The sequence below is a fragment of the Zeus faber genome, assembly GCF_960531495.2.
Source record: "Zeus faber genome assembly, chromosome: 3".
NCBI lineage: Eukaryota > Metazoa > Chordata > Actinopteri > Zeiformes > Zeidae > Zeus > Zeus faber.
Genome location: NC_137190.1, coordinates 29454510 through 29481531, shown reverse-complemented (window position 1 = coordinate 29481531; position 27022 = coordinate 29454510). Strand labels below are relative to the sequence as shown.

The 27022-nt window shown below is 46.5% G+C and overlaps 1 protein-coding gene across 1 annotated transcript; it reads left to right on the top strand.

Moving 5' to 3' along the window:
• The first annotated feature begins 1321 nt into the window (after positions 1–1321).
• On the top strand, positions 1322–26738 carry fn1b (fibronectin 1b). The gene is made up of 45 exons (XM_079997801.1): positions 1322–1582; positions 2347–2472; positions 2587–2724; positions 3500–3631; positions 4166–4303; positions 4549–4695; positions 4800–4988; positions 5760–5942; positions 6050–6226; positions 6757–6912; positions 7674–7802; positions 7955–8098; positions 9217–9338; positions 10019–10187; positions 10321–10497; positions 10607–10735; positions 10868–10957; positions 11042–11236; positions 11702–11980; positions 13205–13468; positions 13619–13713; positions 13832–14009; positions 14103–14189; positions 15301–15492; positions 16840–17031; positions 17188–17277; positions 17374–17640; positions 17737–17853; positions 18542–18703; positions 19118–19273; positions 19660–19776; positions 20444–20713; positions 21241–21428; positions 21675–21762; positions 21855–22034; positions 22185–22274; positions 22370–22558; positions 23126–23215; positions 23455–23852; positions 24246–24384; positions 24591–24752; positions 24932–25057; positions 25164–25270; positions 25793–25888; positions 25969–26738. Exons 1-45 carry the CDS (start codon positions 1432–1434, stop codon positions 26044–26046), a joined length of 7089 nt encoding a protein of 2362 aa, XP_079853927.1. The 5' UTR covers positions 1322–1431; the 3' UTR covers positions 26047–26738.
• The last annotated feature ends 284 nt before the right edge of the window (positions 26739–27022 follow it).

Below are 27022 nucleotides of genomic sequence, written 5' to 3'. Positions count from 1 at the left end.
TAGTCACAGGGGAACGTCGCTCCAGTGTGCAGTGCTGAGAAATGCTTTCAAATTTAACGTTCGACGTGTTATTTTACACCCTTCGCTTCCCGGCAGAGGTAGGGAGAACTTCGTGAAACGAGGAATTGAGTGGAACCACAGAGGGTATGAAGAAAGACGCTGCTATTAATAATAACAGAAAACATGCAGATCTGGCCTGGCTTCGTTTGTTTTGAACCCACTCATCTTGGCCCCATAGCACTGGGTGGAAACTATGTCAGACTTTCTCCACATGGGAGAGCTCTGTGACTCACTTTTGGACTTTAAAACAAGGAAAACAAGTAGGAAATGTGTCGGTTTTTTTGTGCCGTTTTCTGCCTGGGTATCTTTCCACGGCCAAACAGGGGCACCTAGTGCCAGGGCAGGGCCCTGCCAGGGCCCCTGACAGGAACCATGACCACAATCTCACACACAGAAGCCACTTTTTACAGGGCAGACCCATGAGTAAGTGAGCTGTCTCCGGGGAACGGCTGCGACCTGCTGCGTCAGCTCCGGCTTCCTGGTGCCATCACAGCAGCACAGAGGCATTTTTTATGTATATATACATAGAATATATTTTTCTCTATACTTCTTTTAGAAAAGCCCTGTAAGACATTGGAAAATGCTGCCTAAAACATATCAACGCTAGTATCACAATACAGTCCCTTGACAGTCACTTCCTGCTGTCTCTCACCCGGAGTACTTTGTAATCCATGTCCACACTAGTATATGATGTGTTTAAAAAGTCTGGGGATAATATATAGATACCCATTGAAGTATATATATTTTTATACTTATTTACCTTTATGTACTAATTCAAAGCAACTATTACTCCTACATGTGGGTGGAACAATCATTACACTAGTAGCTAATGTAACATTCCTAACTGTACTAGGTAAAGTGTTAAAAACGAACCTTTTACTTAAAGTATAATGTTAAATAAATATCGGAGCAACCATTCGTTCTGGTCCCCAAAAATGCATTGGAAAAACTTCTGGGTGTTGGCAGAGCAACTTTAACGGAGTTCCCGCCCAGCCCATCAGTAGGGATTAGAAGATTACAGTATATGATATCAGAATTTATTATTTTCTTCAAGCATAGCAGCTAGGGACATTTTTTTGAAGTGTTTTCACACCCGCCTCCCGACCGAAATGTCCACCTGACGGATGCACATTTCTGGTCATCAGATCGCTCGGACCAGGGGAGGGGTCTTGGTAAGAACCAGGTCCCTCCCTCACAAGGCTGCGGGAGTCCTGGGTATAAAGAGCCCTCTCACCGCTCTCCTCGGTCTAGTGCCCTCCTGGTGAAGCAGCAGATAAGGGGCTTCACTTCACCCAGGAACACTGTGCTGCGTTCACTTTTTTTTTATTTTTTTTTTATACTATCTATATATTTTTCATTTTTCATTCCAAAATGACTGGTAGCCCATTAGTGGGGTTGCTGGTCGCGCTGTGCGTGAGCAGCGGGGTGCACGGCGTGCCAAGCGGCCAGGGAAAGGGCAAAAGGCAGATCGGACAGCAGCAGATTTACCCAGATCTCTACGACACAGCACCGGCCACACGAGGTAGGACTGGGAAGGATTACCACTTGAACACAGCGAACACTGAAAAGATCCAAACGACTCCAGTTCATTGTTATTTACAGTGCGTGTTGGATTTAACTCCGCTGCGTAAAAACGCACGATTTCACAAACGGAACGTATCCTCTTGTGCGTAGAAGCGCACAGTTTAATTCTATGTTATATCAATATAATATTATATAAATGTATATTCTATATAATTCTATGCATGTTATACAGGTATTCTCCTTGATCCTTTATTCTAATGTAACCAGGTTCTCTCTGGTGTCATCTCACTTCCACATTAAAAACATTCCCCCGATTGATTCGCGTTAGGGTGGCGCACCCTTGGAAAAAGTGCAGGCAGACGTATGGATCATTTCTAAAACAATATCTGGGAGGGATGTATTTTTTGTAGGCCTATTCCAAATGTGTTGATAAAATATAGTTCAAATAATACTTCGTACATTTTTTGAAAGAGACAATTGGAAGAGTTTCAATGTTGATTCGAGTTTTGTTTTGATGATGATGATGATGATGATGGTCAGATTCGATATATTTTATTTCGTGCTGATACGATCAGTAAACTATTGTTGAATTATTATGTGTTTTTTATTAGTAGATCTTGTTTATATGCACTTACCATAATTCGTAAATACGTCCATATGTAAATATCGTTTTTTTTATCATAATAAAGACAAATGATTGTGGATGGATGGATTAGGATGGAATTCACGGCATGGGCGTTTCTTTCGTTCCCCTCCCCGCAGATGGCTGCGACGAGAACGGCCGTTCGTACGCGGTGAACGAGCAGTGGGAGAGGTCGTACCGTGGCGGGGTCCTGCTGTGCACCTGCAACGGAGCGATGGGGATCAAGTGCAAAAGCAAACCTGACGGTCAGTGAGATCCACCAGAGCTTCCCAAAAATGCCTGCCGGGGAGCTTCCACACCCCGACAGAAGTAATAATAATAATAATAATCATCATCATCATCATCTTGTCTTTCTGCAGAGGAGGAGAGCTGCTACGACCGGTTCAACGACAGGACGTACCGCGTGGGGGAGAGTTACGAGAGACCGAAGGACGCAATGATCTGGGACTGCACCTGCATCGGCTCGGGACGGGGCAAGATCAGCTGCACAATAGCAAGTGAGTGGAGAACATCATTTTTTAAATCAATAATAATAATAATAATAATAACAACAACAATAATAATTATAAAATAATATAAATGTTGTTATTTTTGTAGTTATTATTTTATTATTGGGGGTCCAAGCCCGCAGAGCTGGATCCCTATTGTTATTGCTCTGCGTTTTTTGTTTTTTTTTCGGGTTAAAAGTGTCTGAAACACCACATCGGCAGTACCCGCAGACATGGTTGACATGGACATGGTCGCCTTAGAACCGGGAACGTTTCAGATGTCGATCAATGAGTCTGAGTCGATCAATATCGTTCTACATTTGGAGCAGAACTTAGTGGAAAAACGTAGTCATAATTGTATTAGTTTCAGGAGTGGGCGGCTTTGTGACATCATCATTAGAAGTTATATACTGTGAGTCCAAGCAAAGGAGACTCGGAAAACTGTAACGTGTGCTGTGTTTCACGAAACCCGGACGCTATAAGCGTTCAAAGACGTGTTCACACCGCAGGAAGTTCAAAGAACCTTTGGAGGAACCAACCTTTTCTTTCGAGTCCGGTCATCCAGGAACAATAGTAATTGTTGTTGTAAGTGCACATTGATTGGTCCAGACGTAAGTCCACGGTGTTTGTAACTTTTGTAAAAAATATGTTTTTGTGTGTGTATATATATATATATATATAATTAAGCATTACAGAAAATGTGGCATTGTCCTAATCCTTCTTCTTCTTCTTCTTCTTCTTCTTCTTCTTCCTCCTCTTCTTCTTCTTCTTCTTCGTCTTATAGATCGTTGCCATGAGGGTGGGAGGTCGTACAAAATCGGGGATGTTTGGCAAAGGCTTCACGAAACCGGGGACTACATGCTGGAGTGCGTGTGTCTTGGAAATGGCAAAGGAGAGTGGACCTGCAAACCCGTGGGTGAGTTGTTTTTCTTTTTGTGGTTAAACCTGCGCTGCATTGTTTTTTTCCTCTTATTCTGTCTGATTAATAGATTAGGGATGGATGTAATGTTATTGCATTCCAGGGGCAAATACCTGTATACTGTAAATCTTTCAACATTGCAAATGAGTTAATTTCTCAGAAGTGTGTCGGCATTGGATGTCAAAGTAAATATTTGAGAGCCGTCATCCGTGGGCAAACGAGGTCAGAGCAGGAAGCTCATATCTTCTTCCCCATTCACATGGCCAAACTATTGATCTTCACCTCATTTGCTCGTCCCAGAAATTGGACAGTTGCACAAATTGGAGTGAATTTGGGCCAAGTGGGGCTTTGCAAAATCAATCCAACTGGGGTTCACCACCTTTTATGGAAATACATGAAAATTATATGATATTGATAGAAAGCAGTGCAGTGAAGCTTCCTTTGAATATCTCTGACCATAGACAGTAGCGAAGTAGTGAGACAGTATGAATAAAACGTCCTACTATGCCTCCCCACCTCTTTTCTGTGAAGCCGAGCGTTGTTTCGACAAAGACTCCAGCTCCTCCTACGTCATCGGGGAGAGTTGGGAGAAACTCTACCAAGGATGGATGATGATCGACTGCATCTGCCAAGGAGAAGGGAATGGACGCATCACCTGCTCCTCCAGGAGTAAGTGCTATGCACGCATGATGTTATTAAATCGATTGTGCAGGCGGAGAGGAGTCTGTGATGACATTAAAGGAAGGTCAATCTCCCTGTCAAAGATTGGTAGCCATTTAGCCGCCCTGACAGAAATGGGGGAAAAATGGGACGACCTTTGAGTCCTCTGAATGAAGACGTACAGTATACGTGTCTCCATGTACACACCTTTTTTGTTGGTGTCGTCCATGAACGTCGACTCTGCCCTCCACCAGACCGCTGTAATGATAAGGAAAACCAGAAGTCCTACCGCATCGGAGATACGTGGACAAAGACCAACCCGCAGGGAATCGCCCTCCAGTGCTTGTGCACAGGGAATGGTCGTGGACAGTGGAAGTGTGAAGCGACCACCACAGGCCAGGGTGAGTGTCACACCTCAATCTTAAACGTTGCTTTACGGTGGACTTTCCTTTGTTGATCCACATTTTTCACCCCCCCCCCCCTCCCCCTCTTTTGAACCGTGCAGAAACAGGTCCTCAGGTGGTGACCCAGGTACATACGCTGGCTCTGCCCCATCCCGAACCCCCCACCGAAGGAACCTGCCGCACAGAGTCCGGAGCCACGTACTACGACGGCCAGCGCTGGACCAAGACCCAGGGCAGCAAGCAGGTGCTCTGTACCTGCCTCGGCAACGGAATCAGCTGCCAGGATTGGGGTAAGTGTGGGACAGAGAGATAGAAAGAGGGGGGGGGTTGGGTTTGTTTACGCTCACCATGGGGGACAGGCAACAGCTACTTTAAAAAAAAAAGTATTTACTTGTGCTGTTAGCAGGCTTGGCTTACAACACAGAGTGTTTGTGTGCCATTGCATCTGGGACAGAGTTAATCTGCAACTGGAGTTCAACTTTTTAATCATTCTTTAATCCTCAAGAACTGCTGCAAAAACTCTGTCACCTGTGGGGTGACAAGAACACAGCTTTTTGTTACACAGAACCGCCACCAATCCTCTTTGGAGAATAATCTTACCATGTTTTGATCTTTAAACAACTTATCATCATTACTTCTCCAAGAGGATGAGAATCATCATGGGTGAGACAAATAAACATAGAAACAAACAACATGTACATAGACAAATGATATCTGTGGCAGTATAGGAGGGAGAAAAGGAGGAGAATGTTATCAGGAGGGTGTGTTCGAAGCAGGTGCTGGTGGGATGTGTGTGCCTGTGATGAGTCCACCTGTATGTGTATGTGTGTGTGTGTGTGTGTGTGTGTGTGTGTGTGTGTGTGTGTGTGTGTGTGTGTGTGTGTGTGTGTGTGTGTGTGTGTGTGTGTGTGTGTGTGATATTTTTTCCACACAATCTGTGTGTGGTCATTTATCACATATTGGCTCAAGTGAAATTTCCTGGTTTTGCTACACTTCTACAAATAATGTATTATACAAGTGTAGGGTTTGGGTATAACAACCTCTTCTCCCTGTCTGCGCAGAGGCTCGTTCCATGGTGTATGGTGGCAACTCCGAAGGCCAGCCCTGCACATTTCCCTTCGTGTTTATGGGAAAGACCTACTACTCCTGCACCTCAGACGGACGCACCGACGGACAGCTGTGGTGCTCCACCACCTCTGACTACGAGACGGACCAGCAGTACTCCTTCTGCACTGAGAAAAATGGTGAGACTATATAACAACCATATAGAAGGGAAGGAGGTGTGTTGACCAAGGACTGTAGTGTCCAGGTCGGGGATTTAACTGTTGGTGTTCCACCCTCTCCTCGCCAGCCATCGTGGTGACCCGGGGCGGTAACTCAAACGCGGCGCTCTGCCACTTCCCCTTCCTCTACAACGGCCGCAACTACACCGACTGCACCTCGGACGGGCGCCGCGACGGCATGAAGTGGTGCAGCACCACCCACAACTACGACGCTGAGCACTACTTCGGATTCTGCCCTATGGCCGGTAAGGGAAGGACAGAGAAAATTTGTGGTTCAGAAACTGCATCACACAAGGGAAATTGGATAAGATTTGATAATTATTAGAATAGATTGAATTTGAATAAATTACATAGATTAGATTAGATTAGATTCGATTGAATGATATTACATAAAATAAGATTAGATAAAGATTATATCAGATTAGACTAAATGAGATAAAGATTAGATCATATTAGATGAGATTAGATTCAATTATATTCGATTACATATAGATTGAATGAAATTTCATTAGATGAATATTCGATTAGCTGAAGATTACATTAGATTAGATTTGATAGATAAAGATTTGATTCGATTAGAAAGATAGATAAAGATTACATTACATTACCTTTTCGGTTCCGTGCTGACTCTGGTGATAGAAAGACGTAAGAAAATAAACTTCTGGATGGATGGCGGATGAATGAGATTAAGTAGATTCCAGTTTATATTTCACATTAACACTGTATCCAATGTAAAAGAACCATCACCATAATCCAAATCTCTTGTTGTGCGCAGCCCACGAAGAAGTGTGTACCACTAACGACGGCGCGATGCACCGCGTTGGTGACAAGTGGGACAAGCAACACGAGGTCCTCGGTCACATGATGCAGTGCACGTGCTTGGGCAACGGACGCGGGGAATGGAACTGTATCGCCTACTCTCAGCTGCGAGGTCAGAGTGCCCGCGCTGCTGTTTTCTTTTCATGTAAAACCATTTTTTTATGAAGGAAAAAAGACTGACCAGCTGCAAGCTCTTGTTGGTCTGTTTAGTGTGCTGGCTTATTATTATTATTCTTATTCTTCTTCTTCTTCTTCTTCTTATTATTATTATTATGGGCAAATTTTACCACGCTACTATTCCCACAGTTTTCGAGCCACATGCACGTACAATACATCAAAATGACTGTGTCAATTCTGACCGCTGTGCTACAACTTTATGGGAGGTTCCGGCAAACAGTTTTTGAATCATCCCATTTTTTGCGACAAATGTTGGCCCTAGAGGTTTCCTGTGTGAAAATGGCGTACGGCAGCGGAAATTAGCCATTTTAACACACATTTCCAACTAATGACAACTCTCACATTTATTCATATTATATACCAAAACATAGGCAATTTTGTCCTCTTGTTTACAATAGGAGTTATACTTTGGCTATACGACCATTTGTTTTCAAAGACCGCACCGCGTACACAATTGTGCAATGTTAATCTCTTCATGCTAGCTGAAGCTGTAAATATTGTAAAAAAAAACAGCTTTAGCTTGCTGTGAATTCCAGAAGACCTCCTCTAGTGCTTCTACCACATGGGCCTTAAATGAAGTACTTCACACAATTCTTTTAATCCTTAATCCAGTACTAGGCAGTGTACTTATAATCAGACATGTCTCAGTGTGTTGGTTCCATTATCTCTCTTAAATTCCCGCCTCTGTGTGTCCAGATCAGTGTATTGTCGACGGCAATACCTACGAGGTGAACCAGGCCTTCTCCAAGCGCCACGACATGGGCTACATGATGAACTGCACCTGCTACGGACAGGGGCGAGGCCGCTGGAAGTGCGACGCAATCGGTGGGTTTTTACACCCTAGGAGTGAGCCGTAATTCAATACTAGCAATTTATCCTCTTTGAGTTTATCATCATCATGTGGCGATACACCCACGCTGACGCCCATGCCTGACCTGGACGCTCACCTTTGCGCTCTCTCGCTCTCCTCCTGCCAGACCAGTGTCAGGAGCCAGGCACCAGGGAATTCCACCAGGTCGGAGAGACTTGGGACAAATCCATCCATGGCATCCGCTATCGATGCCATTGCTACGGCAACAGCGTCGGCGAGATGAGCTGCGAGCCCCAGCAAACCTTCGCAGGTAACAGATCTGATTTGAGTGATGTAAGCTTTTACCACCAGCTTGTCATTTCTGCCATTTTGCTTGAAGAACAGCAGCACATGGAGCCTTGTTCAGGTGTAGGCGGGTGTTAGAGTGCAGGCGTGAAAACCAAGTTGGTGGGTTATTGCTTATCTTTAACCCACTATTTTCCCACTCAACTGGGGGTACTTAACTCATGTTTACTTTCCTGTATCCATTCACCAAGTTGTTACTGACCTTGCTTCATCCCTCTCCTCCCAACACCCTCCCCTGCATAGCCCATTTGCCAGACTTCACTTTGAAGTCCAATCCAAAGGCAATTTGGGGTGGAGTGATCCTCCCATCACCTCAAATCCCCTCGGCCACCTTTGTAGTTGGCGTGTATGTGTCAGTGGTGGGGGGTGTTTCTCCCCTCTTCTGAGGAATGGTGAGGGGACTCACACCCGCTCTCTGTGAGTTACGCCTACACACCTCATGCAGCTTTTCCTGGCTGCAGCGTTCTAGCATTCTAACAAATATACTAAATCTACGATAGAAAGATATACTTGCCTTAGTGCGCCTGGCCCACTGCTGTTAAAGGCAGCAGATTGTAAGTTAAATTCAATGAAAGTCTAACAGTAAGCAGCTGTGTTAGTGTTTTGACGGCTTCAGGGATGAATAAGGTGTCATGAGAATAATAACCAGGTGCTAGAAAGCAGTGGGTGCTAGAGCTGGACTTGAGCGCTGTGTGTTAAACCCAATGTTTGAGGAGTCCATTTGGTGGTTTAATACCGTTCCAGGGAGACACATCTGTGATGCGGCACCTCGCCAACAAGCTGACAACTTACTCCCTTTCTCCCCTTTTCGGCAATCCTTTCATGGTATATTTATAGGCTTTATGCTTGTGAAACCGTCTTACCACACCTGCAGCTTCTCCTCTCGCAGTGGGGATGTGAAGTATACTAGTCAGTCAGATACAGACTTTTATTTATTTGGGCTGGAATAATCTCCCAAGTTCTCACGCAACTTATGTTCCTGACTCCCAATAGTTTGATAAAAAAAAAAGAAAAAGGGGCCCTAATAAACAGTTCTTTCTTCTGTCCCTCACCCTCCTCACACCCCGACACCCTACTCCCCAGGGAGCCACAGGCCCGTCCAGGTGATCATTGCAGAGGCAGGGAAACAGCCTGACTCTCATCCAATCCAGTGGAACCCCCCCTCCTCCACACACATCACCCAGTACATTCTCAAATGGAGAATGGTAAGTGAGACACTCAAGTATCTTAAGTTAAATTTTTTCTGAAACTGATGGGAGGCACACCCTGCTTCAGTTGACAATACCATATAACAGTGTCGTTGTTAGGGGTGGGCATTGGGGGCTTTAGCCCCCATGTTTTATGAATAGTCCCCAGTCTAAAATAGTCCCGCAGGGCGGGCTCTGCGCCTCGATCACTCCCTCTCTTTTCTCACCCAACTCTCTCTGTTTGAAGTCGGAGATGTAACAAGTCGTTTGAAATGTTTATGATCCCTAATTATTGCAAAATACAGTTTCTTTGAAGCGTTCTGTTTGTCTTGGACGGCACTTCCCTGCGTCCCTTGCACAGGGAGAATCTTTCCATTAGTGAAGGGATCCTGGAAGTCGCAGTGAAAGAGTCACAGCTGCTCGCAGACAGACCTCAATCTTAAAAACCTAGTTTTCTGTTTTGAAAGATAGACACTTTATCTTAAGATTATTATAAGATTCTTTTGTCAACCCTCCGTGATGAAACAAATAAACAGTTTTTGATCTTAGGATTGAAACACCCTTTTGTCCTTGATTAAAGTTTGCCTGTTGAGACCAACAACACTTGAAACAGTATATGATGTCTTCTTGAGGTTATTTGTACATACATAACCCTGGAAGCCTTTCAAATGCTGACCCTTGACACTTTCACCCGATAGAAAAACACACGCAACCCTTGGAGGGAGGCGACCATCCCTGGACATCTCCACTCCTATACCATCTCCGGCCTACGGCCAGGCATCACCTACGAGGGTCAGCTTATCAGCATCCTGCGCTACGGAAGCCGCGAGGTCACGCGCTTTGACTTCACCACCAACTCCGGCTCACGTGAGTGAATCGGGACAGAAATTTTAATTTTAGTTATTTTGTTTGAGCAAAAGGAGTGAACCAGCTTCTCTCAAAGGTACATAGATACATCAGGACATCACTCATTCTCTGTTTCCCTTCACCCGGATACTAGTGGCCACATCAGAGGGCGAGACCACCCCACCTCCCCCCATGCTGGGTACCTCCGAGTCGGTGACAGAAGTCACGTCCAACAGCTTCGTCATCTCCTGGACCTCCGCCTCAGACACTGTGTCTGGCTTCCGGGTGGAGTACGAGCTCAGTGAGGACGGGGCGGTGCCCAAAGTGCTCGGTGAGAAGCTCATTTTGAAGAGCTTGTAGTCAGTGGATTCATCAAAGACACAGGTAACGGAACGTGTCAAGTCTTTCATTAAACCAGTCCTCCTGGCGCTCCCCTTCAGACCTGCCTCGCGAAGCCACGTCGGTCAGCATTTCCGACCTGCTGCCGGGACGCAGGTACAACGTCAATGTGTACGAGCTGCCTGAGGAGGGAGAGCCCACCCTCATCTTGACCACCTCACCCACCACAGGTACAAGCCTCTGGCCGCTCAAAGTCCTTCGATTGGCGTAAGAATTATATGACTAAGGCTGTCACGATCGTGAAATGAAAGTTGAGTTGAGGGTTAATTGTCTCACAAATTCTCTTCTACATCCTGCCTCAGCCCCCGACGCTCCCACTCAGTACACAGTAGACGAGGTGGGCGAGACCAACATCCACATCCGCTGGTCTCGACCCCAGGCCCCGATCACAGGTGGAAAACTACTCTCTATATGTCTTTGTTTACTATATATGGGTGTTGAATTTTTCCAGTGGCACTCAAACTGTGTTCTCGCAGGCTACCGCGTGGTCTACACCCCCTCTCTGGAGGGCAGCAGCACAGAGCTGATCCTCGGGGACAGCGACACGTCGGTGACCCTGGTGGACCTCCGACCGGGCCTCCTCTACAACATCAGTATCTATGCTGTGGAGGAGAACCAGGAGAGCGAGCCTGTCTTCGTACAAGTCAACACCATGGGGACGCCTGTTCCAGGTACGCAACCGTCCATCTTCTTTTGAATCTTCTTTTTCCCGTTCAGAAAGATAAACAAGACAGAGCCTGAAGCCTAAATGAAATACTTGACAACCCGGTGGGATTTTGTGCCACCGCACAAATGGTTGGATTGGACCCTGTTGCACTTGCTTAGGCTTTTATACTTTGGATATGTTGTTTAAATCCATATGTTAATGAAAGCTGTGGCAATATTGTGCAAAATCTGCTTTTATTCGTTTGATAAAATAGAGTGGAGAGCTAAGTGGTGACTTGTTTAGCAGCAAGGTTTCTGGAAGTAAACAAAACAGCCATTGATTTTTCCCATAGACATTGTTACCTGACTATTTCCAAAACTTGGATCAGTACAATTAGCAATTGCGAAAATGAAAGCGTGCTGAATTCTCGTTCTCGTGGTTCGGAATGCGAGTATACAACCTCGACAATCGGTCCACCATCCGTCCACAGAGGAGGTCCCGTCGCCGACAGAAATGTCGTTCTACGAGGTTTCGGACGTCAGGATCGCTCTCACTTGGACCGGCCCCCCCACCGAGGTCACCGGCTACAGGGTCACTTTCGCCCCCATTTCCCCCGACGGCTCGGAACAGAGGCACCTCCACCTGCCGCTGTCCCCCAACGCCTTAGCCGAGATCACCCACCTGCAGCCGGGCACTCTGTACCGCTTCTACATCTACGCCATCAGCGAAGGAGCCGAGAGCCAGCCGCTGGTGGGGGAGAAGGCCACCAGTAAGTATCAGACACATGTTCACTGACAAACACAAGGCACTTTACAAGCTCAGTCCTACACTTTGATTTTAACTTTGTCTGTCGATCAAGTGCTGATTTGTAATTTTTTGGATCAATAACACATAAGTAAGGTACAGTATAATGTGCAGCCAGCCGGTCATTATTGCAAAACAACCACACGCAGTGTGACCAGGAGACTGTTCGGTCTTGTATCAGGTCTTGTATCAGGTCTTGTATCACTCTCATTATTAGGGATTATTTTGTGATAATGACCGGCCGGCAGCACATTATCCCGCTTATTAGATAATGTAACATAAGATAAGATAAGACTTTACTATGTTGTGTTCCATTTACCTTGGAAGTCGGAGCTGGGAACGACGTCACACCCGAGTAGACCGTGTCCAGTACAACAAGTCGGAAAACCAAGATGGACGCCTCCTTTGTTGCGCTTGCTCTTTCGGAATGCAGACAACTACAGAACAAATATGGGAGTGGGGAACAGAGCACTCCTCGGGTGGGCCGCGAACCTGTACATGTACATGTTCACGTCCAAATATACTTAATAAAAGAAAACAAACATTGTTAGCATCACAGCCATTACTACAGCTTTCACTTATTGTTGATGCGTGGAGCAGCCATCTTGGATTTTGAGGTCGGGGTTGATGAGGGTCTTCCGACTTTCTGAGTCGGAAATCCGACCTCGGGGGGCATTGCAGTTGAATGTTTTGGCTGGAGACTCTGGCCCTGGGGGGCAATTCAGGCATTACAGCAGCAATGCAGTGCAGTCAAGAAAGGGGTAGAAATTAAAGCTACCAATTAGCGCTATGCTATCGGGTAGCGCTATGATAACTAGTGACAGTGGCATTTAGTCTACAGTAAGTACAAGGTACAGTATTGCGGCATTGCTAAATTACACGGCTACTGACTAAATAAAAGGATGTATTGAGACAGAATATTGATTTTAAATTACTTTACAACTAGTATGCCAAGCATGGCGGCGCAATCGGCGACTGCAAAACCTTTTAGATTCCGCTTAGAAAAATAGTCCACAACAACATGGAGAACCCTGCAACAACAAAGCAAACTCGTGGCCCAACAATAAAATATATGAATAACCTTTTTACCGTTTTTAATGTGAAAAATGACATATCCACATTCATCTCTTCAAGTCTTCCATCGCCACAAGATGTCGCCGTTAGCATTTTTACTTTTCATTTCCTCCAGAGCCCGACGCCCCCAGCGGCGTCCGCTTCACCGACATTGGGCCGGACAGTGCGCTGGTCATCTGGGAGCCTCCGCGCGCGACCGTGACGGGCTACCGCCTCTTCCTGATGATGGAGGGCTCCAATCCCACCCAGAAGAGGATCCCGGGCAGGGACTCCCAGTTACCTCTCAAGGGTCTGCGTCCAAACACCCAGTACACGGTCACCCTGCACTCCGAGAAGGACAACGTGCTCAGCGAGGGGGTCACCCATCGCTTCGCCACCAGTGAGTGATTACAATCTGAACAGGTTTTATTTGGCCAAGTTGCATTTTCGCTGGGAAGTAGGAAGAATCTCGTTTAAAAAATAAAAAATAGAATATAGTGTAAGAATATCAGAACTTAAACTCTACTCTACTCTACTCTACTCTTTCCAGCTCCCCAGATGGGTAACGCTCCTCCTTTCAGCACTGAAGTAACTGACACCGCCATCATCATCACCTGGATACCCGCCCCCAGGTTCAGCTACAAGGTACCAGCAACGGCTCATTTCACCCCCAGTGGTAGTTCTCCTGTCTCCGGTTTAGTCCGAAGATCTAACACCCACGACCTACGATCCTGACCGTACCGCTTCACTTCCTGGCTCACAGCTATCTGTTAGTCCGGCCTACCCAGGCCAGAGCGGCTCGACGCCCCGGGACGAGACCTCGGATTCCGGGAGGATCTACGTGTCTGGCCTTTCACCCGGCACCGAGTACACCTACAGCGTCCAGCCCGTCTTCAACGGACGCAACCGCGGCAACCCCGCCACGCGCAACGTTGTCACCTGTGAGTCCTATGCGCAAGTTCGTCCCGCTGAACTCCGCCCCGTTGACGGAGCCATTGCGCTAACGCCGATGCACTTTTTCTTCCCTTAAAAAGTGATCTCTCCTCCGACTGACCTGAGCGTCCAGTCCCACCCCGACACAGGAGATTTGACCGTCCACTGGGAGAGGGCCAGTACCCCGGGTAATTATTCCTCCCACGTTGACGCCGCTGCTGTCCCATTGATCCCAGACCGTTTCCAGACCAGTCTAGACTTTAGCCTTTTGGCAGAATAGCAGAATCACGCCTACACACTCCCACTCTCCCTGCCACTCTCTCCATTACCTATTTTTTTCTTAGTTTTTCGTTCTTATTTTATTTGTTTATTGTTTATCATTAGGTTTATTGTATATTGCCAAATTTGTATTGTTCATTGTTTATTTTTTAGGTTTTATTTTTCTGGTTTATTGTTTTTATTTTTTTTTTTATTTTTTTTTATTGTTTATTGAAGGGCTGCCCCCTGAAAGTTGATGAGTTTAGTTTTTTTATTTGGAGGAACGGGGCTCCATAGGGATGGGTATCATTAAGATTTTAACAGTGCTACTACTCTTACAGATACTGCTTATCGATCTGGGACTCTAACGCTACTCTAATCATGTTTTTTTTTTTTTTGTTTTTGTTTTTTTAAGAGAAAAACTAAAACAAATGAAGAGCAGAATTGACACTGCTTCATTTTCTGCGCATTACGCATGGAGAGGGGGCGGTCAGGGAGCAATCTGCACCCTCGTCTCCTCGTGCATGTGTGCGAGCCAGGGAGAGGGAGCCGGCCCTGCCCCCCCTCGCACATATCTCTGGTGATGGAGAGAGAGCGCGAGAGAGAGAGGGAGAGAGAGGAGAGATGTCTCTTCTAATAATAGCAAATGCTTCCTAGACTAATATCTTAATCGTATTGCAAGTTAGAGACAGGTTATATAGCCTAAATAAATGGAAAATCGATTTTCTTAATTTCTCCAATACCGTTGACAGTACCGGTATCCTCGGAGCTTATCGATACTACAGTCTTTAATAATTTAGCCCTGGGGCCCGTTTAATACCGGGTGTCGGCCTGCTTGCCCGCCGCCGCCGCCGAAGAGTCGAAAATTTGCCTTGGACAGCGAAATCTGATTCGACTGATCGAATTCTGAGTCGGGTACAGCCCTAGTTTATTGTTCTTTTTTAATGTTTATTCCATGTTGACAAATATCTTCCAGTTAATTTTGGGATTTATTTTTTATTGTCAATTTTATCTATCTACCGACCTATCTACTTCCTGCAGGTCTTACTGGCTACAGGCTGATGTGCAGCCCCACCAACGGTCAGCGTGGAAACTCCCTGGAGGAGTTTGTCCAGCCGGATCAGAACTTGTGGACCCTGGATAACCTGACTCCGGGCGTGGAGTACAACGTCAGCGTTTTCGCCGTCAAAGGCCACACAGAGAGTGTCCCGGTGTCCACCACCATCACACCAGGTGAGAAAGCAAACTGCGCCCACTCACTTTGGAGTTGTGAACCCCCACGGCAAATGACCCTGCGCTACAGCCCCTCCACATCTGCAACGACGACGATTTGGAACAAGAGAGTTCCAAGTTTGGTTTTAGCCTCCCGGAGCACCCGCTTGCTGCTTTTGGTGAGGGGCGGGGGTTTAGTTATGGAAGATTCATTTGTGCGGCGCAGTGCCAGACAAATTCAACTCAGTATTCAAATGAATGGAGCAGATTGTCAAACGATCCTGTTTTAGTGTTACGTGACGTTTGTTTGCTTTGACGCTTTCTCCTTGAAGACCCACTAACACGGTGATCGGCTGAATTTGGCTATTTCAGGCTGAATGTGGCTGTTCGTGTCTGGTTGTCTCCAAAGTTCATTCACCCCACCTGCAATTTGCATGGAAATAATTTCAACATTTTTATTGGATTGATTGATTTAATGAATATATGACTAATTGCTTGAGATAGTTATTTTGTAATGCCTTTTCTTTTCAAATATGCACTTGGCGCTTTTCTGGGATCTCTGAATGCTTGAAGCTATGATGAAACGGGAATACAGCCAATGCATTTGACATCATAATCGGTAGAATATTATTTTTAGCTTTTGGGCATATGTGCTTGTCGCTCTTGGTATCTGATTGTTGCCTGCGCTTTGCACACGCCTTCACGTTTCAGACGTACCCTCACCGAGCCACCTCGACTTTGTCGACATTACTGATACCACCATCGGTCTACGTTGGAATCCTTTGAACTGTACTGCCGTTAGCGGTTACCGGATCACTGTGGTGACCGCGGGCGAGAGTCTGCCGATTGTCCAGGACACGGTGGACGCGTCTGTGGGTTATTACACAGTGCGTGGCTTGGAGCCTGGCGTGGACTATCATATCAGCGTCACCACGTTTACAGAGGAAGGGGAGAGTGCGCCAACCACACACACAAAGCAAACACAAGCTGGTGATTTACCTATTACTCTTCATTAGAGAGCTATTCATTCATTAGAGCTATGGTACTATATAGGTACTATGCTGATAGCAGTATATACACATCAAAAATGTGTGCAAAAAAAGTCTTCAGTTAAAACATTTATATTTTTATTTTTATAAAAATGTTTATTTAGTATAGTATATATTTAAAAACATAACAACATATATAAAAAAATACATCGATATTTCAAAAATATAATATATAGTTTATAAACTGTAAATACAATATATATAAATAAATATAAACCTATCTTGTTTTGACATATTTAGAAATAAAATGATATTTTCCGTAACAATGAAAGAACAGAATGACTGCCTCGATTCACACCAGCTCCATCTCTCTCTTCAGCCATTCCGGCTCCCACCAACTTGCACTTCGGAGCGGTGGGGCCTGACTACATCAGGGTGACCTGGACCATCCCTGACGTCCCCACGCCCAGCGACATTTCGCGATTCGTCATTCGCCACCACCCTGTTGCCACCGATGATGACATCAGGGAGGTGAACGTGGGTGGAGCCACCAACACTTTCCTGCTGCAGAGTAAGACCGCTCAGATGGCTTTCCTCTCAAAACGTCAATATAAACTTTTCCAAACGGTGATACAGGGGGAGAGGGCGCAGTGAGGAGACATAAATTGATGTTATTTGAACAGTATTGCTGAACGAGATGGATATTTGCTCTTTTGTCTCCCTACAGACTTAATGTCCAACACAGAATACCGTGTCAGCGTTGTGTGTGTGTACGGTGACACAGAGAGTCCACCGGTCACTGGAACGCAGAGAACAGGTACGCATGATCAGTTGATGTCATAACGTCCATGTTGTTACACGCTACACGTCCCTGCGCTCGGAGTCACCGCTTCGTATTCCCCGACCGTCCTAGCTCTGGATTCCCCGACCGGCTTGGACTTCTCCGACATCCAGACCAGCTCCTTCACCATCCACTGGCTGGCGCCCAGTGCCGTGATCACAGGCTACCGGATCCACTACCAGACAACGGGCGACAGCCGAGGCAAGGACGAGAGGCTTCCCCCGACCAGGACTCACTTCACCCTGACTGGGCTGGAGCCGGAGACCGAGTACGTCATCTCCATATTCGCCGTGAACGCCAACCAGGAGAGTCAACCTCTGACCGGCACACAGACCACCAGTGAGTTCCTACCGAGCAATTCTGCAGCTACTTCGCCGGCCAAAAGGAAGAGTTCGGGAATTAATGTCTTGGCCCGTTTCCGCTACCCTCCCTCAGTCTCCGATGCTCCCACCGACCTCGAGGTGACGTCGTCCACGCCCACCAGCATCGACGTCCGCTGGGACGCCCCCTCTGTCACCGTGCGGTACTACAGGATCACCTACGGAAGCACAGGTCTGTACCGACGTCTAGATGGAGGTATCGGTGGAGTGAGAGTGCAATGGCGTCTACTCTGATCTCTGATCTACTCTGCCTACTCAATGTAGGGCGCAGGGATCACCGGGGGTGGGGAGGTCTAACAATAAAAAAATCTTCTTAGATTGGGGGGTCCCAGAGACAAAGTCTTCTGAAATGGGTCATTCTCATGAAACCACCATAACACATGTCATAAATGGATTGATACACAAATTCACAGAGAATGTCAAATAATTCATTGAAATATTAAAGTATGCAATGACTGCTATAAGGGCCACTTAGTTGTTTTAAACCATTATATTATTTTAGTGTTATTTTAGTGTGCTTTTCTTATCAAAAAAACTGTACTGTAATAATGAATTTTGGCCCTGGTGTTACGGTTCTAAATTCTTTTGATGAACATGATTGAGATATGGTGGTTTCACGAGAATGACCCAAATGGGGTCTGTGGCTTAAACAGGTATCAAATTCAGGGTCCTTGATATGGCAAAGGTCGAGAATCACTGGTCTTCTTATGATTTACGATCAACACCATAAGCTGAAGAGAAGGATGGATCGATTGGGAGAGCATCAGACCTCTCCGACCGCTTCAGATGGGATTTTCTTTGGCTGCGCTGTACGTCACGTTTAAAGGTGCTTCTCCCTCCGCGGTTCTGGTTCCCCCCAGGTGGAGAGACCCCTCAGGAGTTCACCATCCCGGGCTCTCAGACCACCGCCACCATCAGCGGCCTGAATCCGGGCACAGACTACATCATCACCGTCTACGCCGTCAGCGGGAGAGGGGACAGCCCCGCCACCAGCGTCCCCGTCTACGTTACGCACAAGACCGGTATGGCAACGAGTATGAATGTTCAACTTTATCATTGACACAAATATGCCAAACATGTCCAATATTTCAAGGGAAGCGCCTCGATGTTTTTTGTTTTTTTTGGCCGCATCAAAGCGTCCAAGTTTTTTATTTGTATGGTCATTTGTGTATGATGACCACCCAGTGATGGAACCATCCTTAATATCCCTAATCCCAGAAAAACATCTTTCTTTCGTGGACATTATGCATTCTCCGTTCAATCCTGTAGATACACGCAGACTTTGATCAATGCCTTTTTCATTTTACCGTGTTCACCTTTTTTTTTTTACCCACTACCAAAGTATTGCACCGTGTCAGATTCCTTGCGTGTCCAAATTAAAGAACCAAATTTGCAACCTTTCCATTTATCGTTCCTTCCGCCGCCTACCCTCGCAGACATCAAGTCGCCCTCTGACATGAAGGTGACGGACGTGAGGGACAACGCCATCTCGGTGCGCTGGACCCCGGCCCAAGGTCCCGTCAGAGGCTACAGGGTCTCCAGCGTCCCCAGGAACGGGGTGGGGCCCTCGTTCTCCGACGTGGTGGGCCCCGGTATGCACAACAGGAGAAAACGGGCTTTCACCATAACTTTTTCCATGAGCAGAAAGAACATTATCCTCAATGTAAATGATTTTTTTTTAAGTCTGTAAGGAAAGATTTGTAAGGAAAACATATCCACCCTCATTTCAGTGGATTGAAGGTAGAATTTCTTGGTTCGATTTTTTGCAAACAATGGAAAACGGTTAAAATCTTAAAGGCCTAATAAAACCTTTAAGGCTAAAATACTACGTAGTTGTAATTGACCCAGACGTCTTCTTTCTCACTCAGTGGATACATCTATACGCCTCAAACCTCGGCTAGAAGCATTTTAAGCGATATTACAGTCAGCCTCACCCTTAACTGTTTCCACCGTTTCCCGCTTTCCTCTTCCCCTGCAGACCAAACCGAGATGACATTCACAGGCCTGTCGCCCACTGTGGAGTACGTGCTGAGCGTCTCCGCCCTCGGAACGGACGGAGAGCCGTCCTCCCCTCTGGTTGAGAACGCCGTCACAGGTCCTTTTGCGTCTTGTCTATGTGGAAAATAGTGGAATTTAATGATTATATCTGTTTTGCCATCCAAAAAAATGTATTTGGTGTGCATATATGTATAGAAAAAATCGGATGCCTTCAAGAAGAGCAGATAAATCAGAATCAGTTTATTTAAATGCTTTTTCATGTAAGGAATTTGTTGTGGTAAGGATCAATGCATTGCTGTACAGACAGTTACCATAAAAATTGCATAACGGCCTGAAAAACAAAACCGGAAATATATATACATACACATTAATATACATCATTTACAAAATAGGAATCTATGCACAATATAAATTAAGTTGAAAGGCAATAGCTTGAGTTTAACGGCTGTATGGTTGCTTTTATGGCTGTGGGTATAAATTTTAGATGGATATTCTGTACAGGATGAATAAATATGTGGGCAGTGGTTGAACAATGGATGAGCAGGTATAAATTATTACTATTATTAAAAAAAATTACAACAGTGTTATTACAGTGCTATTACAAGGGAAAAAACAATTATAATGTAAATATACATTTTAAATGTTATATATTGAGCTAAAATGAATAAAAGGTAGTTTATAAATTATAATTATAAAAATGAAAGAAATAAAACAAAGGCACCAGGGAAGACCACTAAGATGGATTCAAAACTCTTGTCCCGCAGCGATGGACCGCCCCAAGGACCTGACCTTCTCCGATGTGGACGCCACCTCGCTGCGCATCACGTGGGACCGCCCGGACGGCAGCGTCACGTCCTACCGCATCCTCTACTCCAGCCCGGAGGAGAGAGAGCGGGAGCTGCGCCCGGCGCCCAGCGGCTCCCAGGACAGCGCCCTCCTGAGGGAGCTGCGGCCCGGCAGCGAGTACACCGTCAAGGTCATCGCCCTCCACGGCCTCAAAGCCAGCCCCCCGCTGGTGGGGACGCAGGCCACGGGTAGGGACCCCAACACCCATGTTTTCATCCATCTTTACGAATGCCTCCAGCTCTTCTTAAATCTTCAAATCAGATCCTAAAAACGTTATGACATGACCAGCAAAAAACAAACGATTAAATTATCCTATTAAATTTAGAAACTTTAAATAAACATATTTCATGAAATGTAATTAGTCATTTCAAATTAGTGCTTAAAATATATATAAACGGTCTAGTTTTATTTATTTTTAAAATCTTTCATTTGATCGGCCCCCCTTGCCCCCCGCCCCACAGTTTGAATACCACCGTTCTAGAGGTATCTACTCCCAGAATGTAATTATATTTTAGAATATCCTAGAATGTACCAACATATACCCTCTACCTACCAATACTTTCATTTATATTAAGATAACTGAACAACAATCACATGCCTATTTATATGCACATGCTTACAATAATAATTATAATTTCAGGCATGCTGAAAAATAAAACAGCAATTCATTTGTTGCTGACCGATTGATTTTCATGTTTTTATCGACATCCCGTAGCCATGCCTACCCCCACCAACATGCAGATCAGCGAGCTGGGCCCATCGTCCTTCATTGTCTCCTGGCGCGCCCCTAACGCCAGGCTGACCGGCTACCGCGTGGTGGTCAACCCCAAGAACCACAACGGCCCCACCAAAGAGCTGAACGTCGCCCCCGACAACACCCGCGCCGTGGTGCTGGGACTAATGGTATTTGGGGATATTTGTTTGCGACATTTTGAAGTGATTTCTGGGTAATCCTCAGTGTAGTTATATAATATTGTGCCAATATTTTGCACGGCACCTTAGTCCATAATGGAGGAGCGATCCGTTTGAGAACACATCTAGTGCCTCCGGAGGGAACCCACGGCACGGGAATGCAGACTCGTTCTGGATTCGAGTGGTTCAAAATGACCGGCTCCTTTTCCATCGGCGTGTTTGTATGTGCTGCTTTAGGTGGCGACTCCTTACCAGGTCCGCGTCTACGCACTGAAGAACTCAGTCACCAGCAGACCTCTGGAGGGAGAGGCCACTACGCTAGAAGGTAGGCGGCGCTCATTCAAACACCCCCTCACCCCCTCACACAGACCCCACACCCACCGGCCGCCACGTTTCCATTTCTTCTTCTGCATGCAGACGTCAGTCCTCCGCGGAGAGTGCGCATCACCGACGTGAAGGAGTCGTCCATCACGCTGACCTGGCGCTCCAAGGCGGGCACCATCACCGGCTTCCTGATCGAGGCCAGTCCCATTGGCAGCACCCGGCCCACGGTCAGAAAGACCATCCCAGGAGACGAGAGCGAGTACACGCTGACCGGTACGTTGAGATGAGATAAGACTTTACTAATTGCCGGCAGGAAATGTGTTCTTTCGTTTGATGATGTCCATGAGTACGGTGTATTTGTGTGTAAAATGTTAGAGGCAAATTTGAGCATGTTTTGGGTATTCATACATTTTTCATCCAAAGGTCTGGAGCCAGGCACCACCTACACCATCAACATCTACACCCTCAACGGCAACACGAAGAGTGCTCCCTACTCTCTCACCGCTTTGACTGGTAAGTGCGTGCGCACACACACACACACGCACACACACATACACACACACCCTCCATATTCAAAATAAAACTCCACCCTTTCTCTCTCTTCGTAGCCAAACCGGTGGTCCACGCTCCAACCCACCTCCAGTTCACCTCCGTGACATCTGACTCCATCTCCTTCAGCTGGCAGCCCCCAGCTACAGGCTTTACAGGGTATTACATCACGTATGAGGAATCGGGAGTGTTGCCGCGCGAGCTGACTCCGCGCCCGCACGCCGGCCAGAACTACGCCACCATCAACGGTAGGAGGCCGTCGCTGAGTGCAGTTTTTCCCCAAAAAACGTCTGGGCCCCACAGCCACTTTTAGAAGTGGTGGCAAGGTCGGCAACCGTGCATCGGCTGTTGGTTGCCGAATTCTATTCATTTTATAATTGAGTGATAATGATTCGATATAATTATAATAATTCACTAGAGTAAATCTTTGTTTTCTTTGGCGGACATTTCTAAACATTCAGAGGTAAACTGTGCTTTTTGCATATAAAAAGATGTGACAATGACCCAAATCTGGTTGCTCTGGGCAACCGCAATTGTTCTTTAGATTCGTAAAGGGGTACCCAATAGCTTCATCTCCCGTGTCCAAAGTCTTAAACCTCACATGACCAATTTCCGATGTCCAATTGAATTCATGCATTCCACATGGAGCAGAAATGAGGGCCTTCACATACGCGCTTTTAATTCACACACGTATTTTTAACATAAGAATATATCAAATGTTTAACAAATATAGTGAGATCAATTTCAGCACTCTGGGAACTTAAATGTGACTCAAAGAGCTGATCTCGCCACAATGCAATCCCTCCTTCACTTAGGACTCAAACCAGCCACGCAGTACCTGATCAAGATCATTGCCCTGCAGGGTGCACAGAGAAGCACCCCTCTAGTGGGCAGGACCGTGACTCGTGAGTATTCAGTCATATATATATATATTTTTTTTTTTGTTCAATAGTATTACGGCTTTTATTTTGAATGCCTTTGATGAACTTCATTCAAAATACGCCCGGTGTGTTGGCTGTGCAGCACTTTCCTGTGTTTTGGGAGAAATGGAAATCCATGCCCCCTATTGGCTGAGATATGCTACTGCAGCTCCGCCTTCCCAGTCTAACCTGCTGGCTGTTCTAACCTCTTCTCTCCCGCCCAGAACCAGACCCTTTGCTTACGCCGCCTCTGCCCAACCGCCCCAGCGGGGTGGCCGAGCCGGATAGCGACAACAGCGTGCAGGTGGTGGGCAACAGTGGACAGGACGAGTTGGGCGGTCGAGGCCGGACCGTGGAGTACACCGAGCAAAACAGGCACCACGGGCAGGTGCGCGAGCCGCTGATCTTTGTGCCGCTGCCCGACGCCGAGGGCCGCAGGGTGCCCATCATCAGGCTCAACGTGCCAGTCGGCTCTGACTTGGGCGTTCCAGAGACGGCGAGCGGACTGCCGCAAGAGGCCCAGCGCACCCAGACCACCATCTCCTGGAAGCCGTACAGGCAGAGCAGCGGCTACCTGGTGTCTTGCAATCCCGTTACGCACATGAACGAGCAGGAATTCCAGGTAATCAAAGAAGTGCACATTTAATCTTTGAATCGCACTGTTTGGAATGGAGTCAAGATTGTCCCTTCATCTCAATGGGGCTCTCTGGGGAGCGTGGTCGTAGAGTACATTGGTGGTACTACACCGTCTCTCAAACAGCCTGACTGCCCTGTTCTGTTGGAATTGGTCGTATGGACCACGTAGTATAATATATAGTATAGTTTTGGCCACTTAACTATTGAAAATGGTTGGTATTTCCCTTTAATGTCAAGAATGATAAAAAAAGAAATAAATAAAAAGTCTAGTTGTTTATCGCAATACTGCACCTTAATTTCACAACAATACATTCAAAGGTGACGTCATGTTATTGTTCAGTCCCAGATGTTTAGGACAAGTTTTGTTTTCCTTTCTCAGATGCGTCTGCCAGAAACTGCAACGAGCGCCACCCTGATCGGCCTGACATCCGGGGCGTCCTACAACGTCATCGTGGAGGCCCTGAAGGGGGCGCTCAAACACAAGGTTCTGGAAGAGCTGGTCACCGCCTCAAACACCGGTAAGGAGTACAGGAAGCTATGTCCGATCCGAATTAAAAACCGCCCCCCTCTCCTCCGGACTCCTCGACAGGCTGGATACCAGTTACAAAGCAGAAAACTCTGGATCCAGCAGAACACCGCCTCCTGTTGTCAGTTCAGTCACGCTGGTCTGTTGATTTAAAAAAAAACAAAAAAAAAAAACGATGCTTTTCTTCTTCTTCTTCAGTCAAAGACGGCGTGCCTTCCACAGACGACTCGTGCTACGACAGCTTCACCGCCACCCAGCACGACGTCGGCGCCGAATGGGAGCGCATGTCCGAGACTGGTTTCAAGCTGTGGTGTAAATGCATAGGACTGGGGAGCGGACACTTCCGATGCGACTCCTCCAGTAAGCACAACACGATGGCGTGATATTGACTCGGTGGGAGACTTTACAGATTTACATGGCAAGCGTAGTCTTGAAGGCTCCTTCACGAAGCGCACTGACCGAAGAACGCCGCCGCCAATTATGCACATTTCGAATAGGAATATCACTTAAGTATTTTATGTGTCTTCGTCAAACTTCAGAGTGGTGCCATGACAACGGCAACAACTACCCCATCGGGGAGAAATGGGACCGGCAGGCGGAAAACGGTCACAAGATGAGCTGCACGTGCCTGGGCAACGGCAAGGGGGAGTTCAAGTGCGAACCACGTAAGGCTTCCCGTTTTCCCGCCGTAGCGGCCTCACGTGGCAGGGCTCATTCCTCCACCGATGGATGTGATGTATTACTTTGCTCTGTGACTACGCCCCCGTGTAGACGAATCCGTGTGCTACGATAACGGGAACACGTACCAGGTGGGCCAGCAGTGGCAGAAGGAGTACCTGGGCACCATTTGCACCTGTTCCTGCTTTGGTGGACAGCAGGTGAGACTCAGTTTGGCCCCATTTTCCTTCAGGTCTAAAACTGAAAGTAGATTTGGAATAGCAGAGTCAGGGAGTTAAGATCATATTTTTACCATGAGCTCTATTGCAGAGAGTGAATGGTCTGCATTTCTAAGGTGATTTTCTTGCCACTCATAATGCTTTGCATGTTCCATGCCTCACATTAACCCATGCAAGGAGACAACCTGCTTGTTGTGAGCTCTTAGGGATTTGTTGCCTTGCTCAAGTACACCTTGGCAAATTAGCCAGGATCCAGGGATCGAACCACCAACCCTCCAGTTGCCAGACGACCAGCCTATCTCCGGGGCTACTGCCGTCCAAGAGAGCTAACGTCATTATTTAGAAATCAGTCTTCTCGACGATGGTCTCATTTGCTTACGTCGCTGATACAGATGCATCAAAAGTAGATCGACGCCAGATAACTTTTTCCCCCCCGATCGGGGCTTTGACTCCCTCAGTTTCTCAGACCTCAGTTAAATGTGTGTGTTCTAAATTTTTTTACAGGGCTGGCGCTGCGAGAACTGTCTCAAGCCCGGAGGCGGAGTGGACGACAGCCTGCTGCAGCCAGTCAGATATGGAGACAACACTCTCCATAAACTGGTGAGTAGGATTCGACTGAATATACGTTTGCCACATTTGTTATTATTGGTAATAACCACAACGACCCTCTGCTCCTATAGAACATTCACTGCCCCGCCGAGTGCCTTCGACCCGACCTGCTGGCAGACGCACATATTCCCCAGAATCCTCGAGAGTAAAGAAGCTTTCACGGCTCGCCCGCATTTCTCCCAACCTCTAAATGCTGTTCCGCCGAGCCCCCACAGGAACTGTCGGTTGCCTTTGTCATGGGCTTTAACACACACAGACACGTTACACTGCTCTGCTGCTTTTACCTATTGTTTCAAGGTTGTTTTTGGTTGATCTATGATCTGTCCAGTGCCGCTCGGATATAGCTGGAGAATCAGTTTCCGTTTTGATCCTCGCTTTTCACAACAGCTTTTGTTTCGTTTATAACCGCCCCTATTCCCCCTTTACAGTTTATGTACAACAGTTATACTCACCCCTTTCTCATTTACTATTGTAGCACAAAATGATCATTTCCAATAACACGTCCCTAGTCGAAGAGCAGAACCTGCCAGAAATCAAGCACTGTGTGTAAAGAATGTCGCTGTGATGTCAGAAGTAGAATTGTTTGGAATGTCCAAATTTTGTTTTTGGCCGCTCCTCCGTCCCTGGAGGTGGGGTAGCACTGCGTGTGATTGACACTTTTCCCACCCACCCAATCTTTTTGTATTATTTATCCTTTCAATCGCAACGTGTGAATGCTTATATTGGGATGTTTGAATTGTTGTATTTTTGTACCTCTACCGTTTGTGCCATAGTTGTTCCTACAAGTGACTTAAGAAATCCCTTATTTTAATAAAGTTGGAGAGAACCTTGACAAAAACAATTGTTGCCTTGTGGAGATTTTGTATAAAGTTTACCAAGAATGCCAAGTATTAGGTCTGTTTCCACACCAAGTAGTCTAGTTTAGTTGGAGAACTCACTTATTTGATGAAAGACAAAATCTAACACCAATTTATAGAGAATAAACTTAACGCTAGTTGAGTTGTGAACAGAAAATACATTCAAACTTTATATTTTTGTTATGTTCTCTTCTGGGGCCCAGGAACACCCTCTGTCACGTAAACACTCTTAGCATGGATTTACAACAATGCCCCCTCTCCTAGGACA

Excerpts from the sequence above, each read along its gene's own strand:
- fn1b (XM_079997801.1), top strand. The coding sequence starts at position 1,432 with ATGACTGGTAGCCCATTAGTGGGGTTGCTGGTCGCGCTGTGCGTGAGC. Across the intron at positions 6,913-7,673 it reads CGCCTACTCTCAGCTGCGAG|ATCAGTGTATTGTCGACGGC; the intron begins GTCAGAGTGCCC and ends CTGTGTGTCCAG. Across the intron at positions 25,058-25,163 it reads GGAGTTCAAGTGCGAACCAC|ACGAATCCGTGTGCTACGAT; the intron begins GTAAGGCTTCCC and ends GCCCCCGTGTAG.